Genomic DNA, 12,122 nt, shown 5'->3' on the forward strand with positions numbered 1-12,122 from the left:
AGTGAGCCCTCTCCCCTTCTTTCTGTTGGTCCTAGCCCCAGGTACTGCAACTGAACACAACACATGTGGCCTCTTCCTTCCCCCCTCCCCATTCAGACACAAAACCTTGCTTGGTTGCTCTTTGGAGAAAAGGGAATAAAAGGGCACATGCTGGGCGTCAGAAATACGGACAGTGAGGGGACTGATTTCATGTGGCAGGCCTTGCTCCAAAGGCCTTAGCTAGGGCCACCAGTCAGCTGCTGACACCCTGAAGACCACAGACGAAGGAATTCCTCTCCCACTCAAACACAGGACTGGACAGCCACTGAAAGGACAGAGCATTCCACCACCCACAGAAGATAGCTACCATCAACATCATCAGGGTACTGGCCGAACATAGCCAGGTACGGCTCATAGATGACAGATCGAAATATCCACTCCCAGCGATGCTCATTCTTCCTCAGGATGCCTTGCCTGGCCACACCAAAGGCCACCATCCACACAGCAAAGAGGAAGAGAAAAAAGAAGACATCTATCATCTGAAAAAAGACAACAAGCAAATACATCAGTATGCCTGTTGCAAGCCATACATGGCTTTTTTTCTGCCTGATTTAATATGAGGGTGGAGAACAAGTATGAGAAAAGCCTACGTGGCTAGCAGCATTCACTATTTCTATGCAAATTTTCAGATCACTGTTCCATAAATTTACAGTAAGCAATATGCACATACAGAAATAACTGACCATTCTCATGCAGGTAACTTAGAAAATGTTTATAGAACCATAAAACTAAGATGTTTCAGAATATAGAGCATCCCACTGGCATCACACAGGCTTCACTCACAAAAGCCAAATCCACATGTAAAGACTATTTATGCAACAACTGTAGCGGTAAACCTTGCAGCCAAGTGTCAGGTGAAAGCAGTTACCACCTCTGAAAATGCCACCTTGGATGTCTTTAAACTGGCATTAGTGTTCCAGGTGCTCTGACTACTGGTTTCATAATTTTCCAGCTCTTAACAATATATAGATAAGCAAAGACTGGTAATATCCTAGCTGAGCCTTCCAGTTTGTTGCAGACCCACTTCCACCGAGATCTGCCCTTCCCCTAGCCCCAAGCAGCTTTATTATTAGACTTATTCAAAAACTTGTCTCTTTTGAAAAATTTTGAAAAAGGCCAAATGAGAGAAAAATGTACAGGAAACAATTCTGCGTTGTTGCTTCCATGTCATAAGGCACTCTAGGACCAGATATTCCCTAGAATTCAGCTTTGCAGCAGTGGTATGAGGCAAAATAAAACCAGATGACAGATGCAGTGGAAGACAGCAGTGCTGTTCCTATATTGCTCCCTTCTGTTTTCCTGTTTATTAAACACCCATGTGAGCAACAAGAGTGACTGAAACAAACCACTGAAACATTTGAGACATGCAAGACAAAAGCCACCAGGGAGAAAAGCTTCTCATCTGCTCTTCAGCCCGGTCTTTTTTCAGACTGAAATTCAACCTTGTACAGAAGAGGAAAAGGCCCTGCTCTTAATTAGCTCCTATTTAAATCTTAATTAATTCTGTTTAGCAGATTTAAGAGAAGGAGTGAACTTGCTGCCATCAGCAGAACAGTGGTGATGTGGCACCTTGTCACATCATTTATTTGAACTCACTTGAGTAGCTGCCAGAACCTTACCATCCTCTGCAGCATAATAATTTTGGGTCCTAGATTCCTGCTAACGGTGAAAATATGGATCAGTCTCAGAGTAAAAACTATGTAGTCCAAACAGAAAATGACTCTCCCAGAATACCAAGAGCTTTCATCAGATGAGCGCAGCCTGATGGAGACAGCAAAAAGAAAATGAAGAGAAGCATTGGGTAAAGCATGCGGAAGTCACAAAAATACACTGAAGCATTGAAATGGGGAGCAAAAAGTGAATATCTGGAAAACAGAGCACAGATATCCAGGGTCCCATGCCCATGCCCACCCCTGCCTGATGACATTTTCTTTACACATGTCCTAGCTTAGCTATATCATTGCTTCCTCTTCCTTTTGAAAACTATTACAGTGAGGAAGTCTTGTATGTCTAGCTACTCACCCCCCTGCCTCCCAGAACACCACAGTGCAACAGCCACTCTGCTGCACTCTGGCAACGAGAACCAAGTTACAGTTGACTAAACAACTACACTTGAAAATGTATTTCCACAATTTCTTTGCCATGGCTGTTAATTCAACCATTCATGTTAAGCAGTTTATGTGAGCTAATGACACTCTCTTAGACTATTGTATGAAAAATCAAACGCAACCCACTAGAGGTCCAAGAGTCCAGATTACTACACTAAATAGTCGATAGTAGGAGCCAGGGAAAATCCCGAAGAACTTCTGACTCTGATATTACCCAGCTTATCCTACAACTCTGATATGTTTTGTATAACAAGTCATTATCATGTATCATGAAATCTTCACCCATTTCAACCATTTTCTTGTAAACATGCTCACACAAATCTAGAGATGAAGAAGGGCTGTCTGATGGCCCAGAAGGATCTGAGTTTAGGGAAGCCATCTTTGATTCCAGGGATAGACTCACCTTCCATTAAACCAAAGAGAGAAAATACTGCATGCGGGTGGTTTGTCCAATCACCTTATTTTATTTCTTTAATTGCCATTAAAAATTTAGAGTCAAGATTTGGCAGTATGCCTGGCCCTCATAAAGAACAGGGTGTTTCAGGAACATGTTGTTTCCCAAAATCTAGTTAGAGGTCGCAGTCAAAACCTGGAAAGAAAAGGCCATAGCATGGCCATAAGAAAAGGCGCTGCTCACCTGAACACAATTCCTGCTATGAAGTAGAAGATTGCTAGAGTATCCATAACATTCCACAGATCTAAGAAATACTTACTGCCGTTCATGTACCACTGGAAAGGAAAAAAGAGCAGACAGTAACCACTGCACAGTTACTTGGAGAGCTCATACATCAGTATGTCCTCCCCCGGTCTCTCCCACTGGATGTCCTCATGGGTAAATATTCCACCAATTGCAACAGTTAAGGGTTGTTTCCTTGCCCAAGTAATCTTTTGTCACACACAACGGGCAGAGGTCAGATTGTTTTTAATTTCCCCCAAGGGATTTGTTTTTAGTATCCACAGCAATGACAGACATTACTGGAATCGTTTTTCTTGTTAACTTTAATAGGACAATAGATTGGGATTTTCTACACTTAGAGCTCACTAACACATTTTCTCCTGCAGCCCAGATGGCCCAGGCTAATGCTCTTGCACTAGGACCAGTTAGGCAGATCGGTGACACAAGCACTGTGTCACAGTGAGGGTTACTGTGCTCACAGGACACAACCAGCTCACACAGATGCATGTGCATAGGGAGAGGAAGGAGTGCTCCTAACATGGGCTGAGACCGATGTGCTGAGCGACCACATACATGCAGCTAGGGGAGCTTCAGAGTAGGTCACGGTATGCTCCAGCAAAACTGCTGCCAAATGGGTCAAAGGAGTCTTGCTTTAGCCCCCTGGGAGCAGATAAAACACTGCGGGGAGGCAGGAGGGTTGCTGTTTCAGGGCTTCTCTTTCTTCACATAGCTCATTCAGGGATCTGTCTATGGCTACACACACGTTTTATTCAAAGATACAAATTTAATTTATTTTTCTAACTACCTAACTCTAATTCTGAATTGCAAGACTAATGAGAATCTCTACCCTATTCCAGATCAAATAACTGGTAGTGCATCGTGGATCCAAAGCACGTGCAACCAACTTCTGGGTCTAAGTCAGAGATAGTTTAATCAGGAGAAACCTCCACTGGGTCTAAAGAAACAGACCAAGCCCTAATTATAAAAAAATCCACTGCAAAGCCTCTGCTGAAAGTCAGCTGCCCACATTAACTCCCTAACTTTATTCCTGCCTGTGGTGATCTGACTTGTGTGATCAGCAAAATCAGCTCCAACCCCATAATTCATGTGCTGTTGTTGAAAGCAATTTCATGCACTGGCAGATAATTGGAGGTGCAACAAGCCATTACAGTGCTGCAGCCTGTGTTGGGTGCAGTCCCCTGGGAGAGCACCAGCACTTCAGGAAGCAAAATGCTGGCTCATTAGATCAATTTCCAGATTTTTCCTGCATATCCCAGAGCTGTAAATTGCTACAAACCAGAATTTTATTTTCTTCTTAATTTACATTGAAATAACCAAGGCTCTCAATCAGTAGAGTACTGATCACTGAATCTCTTTATAACTAACATATCCATGGCAATTCTGTTCCCGGTACTTTAAAGGGATACACACAGATCAAAGGGAATCTTTTTCTTAATGCAGAAGTTATGAGAGTGACACTTTGCTATTCCATTTGCACAACTGTTGCATTTTCTTCACCTGATTGAACTCATTGCTAAAGAAAGACGAGGATTTGGCAGCTACCAGGTTGTCAGGCTCAAGATAGTCCCAGACACTATTTCTGCATCCTTGAACCCATACGTGCCCTTTTTACTATTTAAGGTAGCAGAAGTTGAGCACTGAGTGAGGACAATGTGTCTTACACTCATGACGCTGGCTTGTATCTCTCTAGGAGCTCCCTACAAATATAAGTTGTCTCACTTTCAGTAAAGCAATGATGGTGAACTGGTGCTTTATGTGAAGAGAGCGGCTAAGAAGATAGCATGAAAAAAGCATTTCTAGTAGTTGACACCTTCATAGACACACCACTCAAGTAAGAGGGCTGATTTCTCCCCCCCAGAAAATTACTTCACTGCAGCAGCTACAGTGGGACCACAGGCAGTGTTATTTTTACTCTTACTTCGATGTGAAAACAAAACCTGAGACATCCCTCTTTTAAAAAATACTAAGGACATGGATACCATTTTGACTGAAGAGTTAGACCAATGCACAACCAATCTATCTCAGAGGAAGCTAGGGAGAAAATTTCCTAAATTCAGGCAAAAGAGGTCTGAAGCCAGTATCCTGGCTTTAAATGTGTTTAAATCCACAATAAAGCCTCTGTTCTACATTCTGGGAGTGGAGGCAGCTAATTGGTACAGTCTAGCCACTAGCTATTAATGCAATGACTGGGATCTGAAGCTGTTCTACCTGCTCAGATTAGTGAGAAATAGTGGCATAGGAAAAAGGTTTTTATCCCTAAGGCTTTCCCCTGGATCTCTGCTGGGTACATACAGGAAGTGCAATGACAGGTCCAGAGACACCAGAACCTAAATCAGCAGAAACAAACACTCCATTAGTGTTTTCATTGCAACAGTCTTTTACTTTTCCCCCATTTTCCTCAGCAAGAAATTTGGCTTAAACAGGGTGCTGCCTGACTATTAATTAAAAGGAAAAAGACTGCACAGAAATTTAAGCATAGCAACATCAACACTCAGTAATGTCACTTAAGCTCACGTAAGAAATGTGATAGCAGAGTAGCCTGATCAAGCAGGTCACCCAGAAACACTCATTTGGAGACTAATGCCTCACAGGACAAGCAGAAAGCAGCACTGCACTGAAACCACACATTCATTTCTCTTCTGATGGCCCCAGCACTTCTTGACTCAAGTCTCCACTATTCTGAGCACAGACTGGCTTGCCTGAAAAGCCTGATCCCAAAATCTTCAGAAACAGGCCAGATCCACCATACTTAGGGGAAGGAGAAACAAAAAAAAACAAACAACCAAACAAAATCCCCTAAACTCATCTGGAATACTCATCTAACCTGGGAAGTATTTCTTTTTTAGTAGATGCCAAGCCTTCTTCATTAAGGTGGTCTTACTTATGAAGTGAGAAGAGTAACAGCTATGGCACTGGCTATATAGGCCGTCCTGCACACTGTTCCCACACCACACCAGTACAAAACTGTAGGCAGTCCCAGGCTGGTACTTGGGATTGTGTAAAACTAGCAAAAACTGTATTTATGACTAAGAGATAAACAGAAATACATAAAGATACGTTGCTCATTGAAAAGAAAGGGAGATGTGGAGAAAAGAGGGCAAGAATCACTTGACCTACAGGCATGTATCTAAATATATCTTCTGTTAAAACTAACCTCTATAATCTCAACTGCTTTAGCAACCTCAGCCAAGCAGTCTTAAGAAGCATCTCCAGTGGCATCAGCTTATCCATACAGCCTCAATAGCTGTGTGGATCACAGCTCAACAGCCTGCAGATATTGGGACATATCTAGGAATTAACCACTGGGAAGTCCCAGGAGGTGGTTCCCCTGTAACTTAGAAGCAGCCTGCACTGCCTTAGGATACGGGCATGGGGAGGAGGAAACTGCCAACATAAGGCTTTTATTCTAGCATTAAACGTTTTTGGTTTGCAAGCGCTGCCTACTTGTCTCACTTCATCACAAAGCAGGATGAAGACCAGCACGTAAAGGATCATCTCCAGGATGGTAGGTTCCTTCTGGAAATCCATAAGCAACACGTAGGCGAAGAGCAACAGGAAAGCAATGTAGAAGATAACATTCCAGGAGAAGACCACAAAGGGTGAGGTGAAGAAAGACACATAATACAGGAAGAGTTTCTTACTCTTCTCCATAGGTTTTTTCCTGAGAAATTAAAAGAGGGAAAGGGTATCAAAGCACAGCCTTATGCCTGGAAATATTTGTGTTTTCTCAAAGTGAACACTAGAAAGGTACAAAGACTAGCATAGGACTAGCACTTTAAAGGTAATGCCATTCTGCATCCACCGACATCAGGCATACAAGTAAATTGGCATATATTAACTCCAGATCAGAGTGAGAAAACAATCTGTTAAAAGACCTTTGAGCCATTAAATATCTTTATCTGAAAGTGACTGAACACTGGAACAGGTTCAGAGATGTTGTGGAGTCTCCGTACTTAGAGATATTCAAAACCCAACTGGACACAGGCCTGGTCAATCTGCTCGAGCAGGGGGATGATCTTGAGAGGTCCCTTTCAGCCTGAATTGCTGTATGATTCTATGATTAATTGACTTGTTTTACTTCTGTTAATGAGAAGCCAGTTGATTACCTGAATGAGATGAAACCACAGCCTATTAAAGGGAAAAAGAAGAGACACATTATAATCTTCCAGTTCTTAGTATCTCTTGAAATCTCTCCATACCACTGCTTGGAAAGGAAATTCTGCAGAGAAGAAGGAAATAGCCTTATTTGTTTAAACAGCAATAAAATAACTTCGGAATGCTATTAGAGGACATTTGATTTAGGAGGAAAAAAAAAGCTTTGAGATTTAAAACAAAATAACTGGGATTCCTATTTCAATAATAGAGAATGCTTTCTGCATCAGTAACAGTGTGCTGGTTCCTTAGTCCAGCCATCCCCTAGCTTATCTGAGGAGTTGAATGTGAGGCTAAACAGTACCTGACCTGATCTATAAGGCACTTTACTCTGGGCAGTACATTCACACTGTGTACACATATGACTTGTGCCAAGGGGGAAGTCACTTCAGGCAGTCTTCATCATCTAGGTTTTTATAATTTACAGCTCTAAATTGTCTTCCCCTCTTGACTTAGCATTTTTGGGCAAATCAGCCATCTCCTGTTAGCCACACGGTGTCCCCCGCCAGGCACAATCCGTGCTCTCTGCGATGCATTTCACAGCACTGCAGAAGATGGTTCTGTGAGCACACTGTGGGAAAGGGCTTTGCTACAGCCACACAAAGCTCTGCATTCACGCGGCTGGGAAACATCGCCTGTAGGTTCTGGCCTCCATGAGGGCAGTGTCTGAGCTGTGGCCTCTCATGGGCTAGTCCCATGGATGCAGCATTTTGGCAGCAAGAATATTTGCTTTTCTTATTTTAGAAGTCACCCAGATCACATGAGTTACAGCAATCCGTGCACCTTCTTGTCACTGATATTACCTGCACCCCTGGCTGCGCAATGAATTGCTGGTCTTTTGCTTCCACTGCTAGTTCCAGGCAATTGCTCCCTCCCCAGGCTTCACAGGAATAGGTCAGCAGCTGCTCAGCCAGATTTTCATCATTGCTGTAGCACTCGGTGAACAGCTCTGGAGGAAAGAGGCCTCTCAATAAGGGAAGAAAGCAACTTTATCAAATCTGTCCCCCTGACTCTGTCCCTGTTTGACAACAACTGTATAGCCCAAAGGGCAGGAATTACCCAGCCCAGCCCTGCAGCATTAGTGCTCATTCATATGCTACCTGCTGCATATTTCTACATATGCTTTCCAACACACACTGAGCTCCAAATTCACATTCAGTTTTCCACCAATTAGGATGCAGCTGCCTTCAGTAACTCGAAAAACATAATATTAAAGCATACAGATTCAAGAACTCTTCATCATGCTGAACATTTGGAAAACAACATGCACATACACTCTATTCTTAACACACTTGCATGTATTAAGCTTTCATACAGAATTCATGTCTGGATGAAAAATTGTAGTATCAAATCAGCTTGCACAGAGATAATATCAAGATGAGTTCTGCACTGAAAATTGAGGAAAAATATGAACTTCTTCTCAAATGATTCAGTACTTCTGCTAGTATCATTTTCTTTTCATTCATTTAGCACTGATATAATGAGTTATAGTCAATGTCACCAGTCCCATACTAACAGTAGAGTTAAACAACATGGGCAGAATTTGGTGGTTTTTCACTGAGAAATGCATTGCAAATGTGGTTGTTGAAGAAGAGCTATAAGCATCTTATTCTGCCCGTAGATTTTTGCCACCAACAATCTGCATGGTGTGATAAACAAAGTTTGACTTGCAGGACAATTCTGTATGGAAAGAAGCTAGATCAATGACCCAGGTAATGTATCTGGGTTTTGTGTTGTACACATACTAGGCCAGGATGAAAACTCAGGCCACCGTTTCACTACAAAAGATGTTCAATTGCAATAAAAAGTAATTTCTGTTTCCAGCTTTGGCCACCTCCCACTCAAAGGCAGTGCTGTTGGTGTATCTATGACTGAGCACAGCATGCCACTGCCTGAAGAGCAATCTAGCCTCTCAGAAAACAAACCAGCCTTTACTAGAAGTGCTTCTCTCCAACAGGACATTTTCCCAGGCATTTTCCAAACAGCTTTGTTACCAAAACTGCAAAGATGCACACATACAACAATACCTTCAGCTGGTGTTATCATATACACTGCAATATGCAGATCAGTCTTGGTAACAGACTTCAATGGAGCCTGCTCACTTCTCAACATCAGGCCCAGTGGATCTAGATACCTTGGAGGAAAGCCTAAGCTTCACCTTGTGAAGCAGGACAAGCAAGAAATTTTCAGTGCACGCACTCCTTAGCAGATAGTGAAATAGCTCTGTAGTCATTCTGATATACACATAAATAAATATAAGGCTAGAAGTTCAGCAGGTCAATCAAGCCTCCATTAGCCCTAGAACAAGGAAAAACATCGTCTGCTTTTAGGAGTGATAAAACACTATCAGTCTGTGGAGATTTTTAAGACTTGGCTAAGCAAAGCCATGACAGAAGAGATTTAGTCCTGGTGAGAGCTCCACCTCAACACAAAGGTGGGACTTAAGGCCTCCAGAGGCTCTTATCAGCAATATTTCCATGGTTTCCCTACTCAGTCTGCAGGGCTATTACACCTTAACCATCACCTAATGTGACTCATGATTATAACAGCAAATTGCTTGACAGAAATGGAGTTACAGATTGACCATTTTCCATAACCAGATCAGTCAAGAGAATATAGCCATAACCCATAATAAATCCCCCAGAGGCAACACTATTTTATTTCCCTCGAAGTTAAGGAACCACAATCCTGCACTACAGGGTAGATTACAAATAAGCCTGAATTTGTAAACTGTGGGTGCTACAAATTAATCTGTCATCTGCCACCTGCATTGGCTTTCATTTGTGTATTTCTCTGAATGCTTTCCAGGATAACTAGGCATTAAGAAAACATAAGCATTATTATTCCAGAAAATGGTAATCTTAAAAAAAATAAATAAAGAGCGCACACACCCTCCTGTCACCAATTTGTCTTTAAATAAGAAATATTTGTTTTCTGGCCCATGAGATGAGGGCTCAGTTCTGGATCGCTGGCAACTCTTTGTAACAGGAGAAACTGAAGGCCATACAAAGAAAGAAAAACGACTGAGATCTGCATTCTCAGTAAGAGACAGTATTGTTTGTCTTTTGGGAACAAGGAAAGGCATGTGACTTTGTAGTTTCAAATTTAGGGATTCAATACACTTTTCAACTGTAATTTATTCTCACTCCTACTTTGCAGTACTACTGCAAATTTGATTGCGGACACTTCTCATGAAGTACTCATGAAGAGGTTTCTCTTATTCTGTATTCTCTTTGCTATTTCTGGGCACCCTTCTTCAGCCTTGCCATTACAAGAGGCAACTCTTCTTCCCAATGAAAGATATTTTCCAAAAAATGCCCAAACTCTTGCTTTTGGAGACAAGCTGTTCAGACAGGACTTTAATGGGATTTCAGATAGGATTTTCAGACAGATTTTAATGGGAACGGACCATGTGGAAGCATTAAAAACATATTTTGATATTACTGGAACAGGCTGCCCAGAGAAGCTGTGGATGCCCCATCCCTGGAAGCGTTCAAGGCTAGGTTGGAGGGAGCTTTGTGCAATCTGGTCTAGTATAGGTGTCCCTGCCCATGGCAGGGGGTTGGAAACAGATGGTCTTTAAGGTCCCTTCCAAACCAAACCATTCTATGTTTCTATGATTTAATGATGGATATCTAGTTTTCTAAATGAAAGTTTCTTTCTACTCCCTTTTGAGATGTCATTCTCTTCTTTCCAAATCAGGCTGAATTTCTGGGCAGCATTTCAGGCAAATTGAATGAATTCTCTAGCCTTGCATTCTGCTAAACAAAACCAGCATGGTTTTCAGTTTGCATTATCTGCACAAAATAAAAACTTCGCTGTGCAATCATTGCTATACATCAGATCTGGAGATCATTAAAACAAGTATTGTTCCAAGAAATGAAACAGCATCCTGATCTCTGACTCCTCTGTCAAATTTCTAAAGGACTTAATGAAGGCACTTACCTACTGCTCTTGTCTCATACTCATTAGCAAGTTCCTCAGACTCACCAGCAGCATTTATGTCATTCTTCACCTTTGCCATGCTTTTCAGAAGCTTACTGGCCCCAAGGGCTGCCAAAGTGCAACCTCTGGTCTATGGAGAGAGTAAAGTCATGTAAACCCTTCTGGAAAGGGAATGTGTTATACTCTTTAAAAGTTATCCTGCTCTTTCTCCAGCTGCCCAGCTCCCTGTCAAGACTGGCAAATGAAGAACTAGTTCCACAAAACGAATGGCAATCGTCACTGTACTGGTTTGGTAACAGCTTTGTGACTAGTCTGAAAAGTTCTCCTGTTCAACAGTTAGATATCAGCTTTGTATCTCTGACAGACAAGTCACAGAAGAGGGTCTGCTCTGCCATGAGCTATACTACCATATTTATTGTCCACCAGCCTGGACCAAATGTACTATTGTTAGTACATACCGGGGCAGATGTACTCAATTTTGGGGACAGACCAATATGAGCAGGAGCATCCATTAGCTTTGCTTTCATTTAGCCTCACATTTGCAGCCTGTGAATTATGTATTTGATGAAATCATAACTAAAGGTATTGTCTAATGAAAATTAGAAATGGATTTAAATTAAATACCTGGGATCATAACACATCCATATTACAGAATGGTGGGGGAAATTCGGTGGAATAGAGGGGTTAGCAGAACTGCCACCATGGACTTCCAGAGGGAAAACTTCAGGTCTGCTAGGTTAGACTAGATGATCCTAGAGGTCTTTTTCAACCTGAGTTGAAAAGAACCTATGAACTCAGCCTTCAAGCTTGAAAACAGGTAAGAAAATGTAACTACATGTAAATGCTAGTTTGGACTGCTGACTCATACCTGACATTATAAAAGGAAGGTATGAAATCCATAGCCAAGCACAAAATGGGTAATATTCAACCTGCTTACAGAGCCACATAACAATTACCTGTTGTGGTTTTGTGTTCAAAGATGGATCCAGAGCCTTCAAAGACCTACAGCCCAAAGATAAGGAACACCACTGGGATGTGTGCGGAGGAACAAAGAACTCAACTTACTTGCTCCCAAATGACTTTGGACAACTCTTTCTTGTTCTGAAGAACTGACCAAATAAACAGAGCTTGCAATGGATGCCTTGTGATAGGACACTCATTCTGAAAGAAAGAGTAATGAG

At 42.0% G+C, this 12,122-nt stretch overlaps 1 protein-coding gene across 5 annotated transcripts in view; it reads right to left on the reverse strand.

Moving 5' to 3' along the window:
• Positions 1-12,122, reverse strand: part of TRPM8 (transient receptor potential cation channel subfamily M member 8) — a 43,715-nt gene that overhangs the window by 12,778 nt on the left and 18,815 nt on the right. For 4 of the 5 annotated variants that reach the window (XM_035331724.1, XM_035331726.1, XM_035331725.1 and 1 more), the window contains 8 exons: positions 12,007-12,102; positions 10,942-11,071; positions 7,800-7,945; positions 6,951-7,063; positions 6,289-6,505; positions 2,785-2,876; positions 1,659-1,800; positions 347-518 (listed from right to left, as the gene is read on the reverse strand). In XM_035331724.1, coding sequence (XP_035187615.1) covers positions 347-518; positions 1,659-1,800; positions 2,785-2,876; positions 6,289-6,505; positions 6,951-7,063; positions 7,800-7,945; positions 10,942-11,071; positions 12,007-12,102 — 1,108 coding nt within the window. The remainder of the gene's footprint in view (positions 1-346; positions 519-1,658; positions 1,801-2,784; positions 2,877-6,288; positions 6,506-6,950; positions 7,064-7,799; positions 7,946-10,941; positions 11,072-12,006; positions 12,103-12,122) is intronic. The other variant, XM_035331723.1, reaches the window with a different exon arrangement.

This window comes from Oxyura jamaicensis, chromosome 7 (assembly GCF_011077185.1).
Source record: "Oxyura jamaicensis isolate SHBP4307 breed ruddy duck chromosome 7, BPBGC_Ojam_1.0, whole genome shotgun sequence".
Lineage (NCBI taxonomy): Eukaryota > Metazoa > Chordata > Aves > Anseriformes > Anatidae > Oxyura > Oxyura jamaicensis.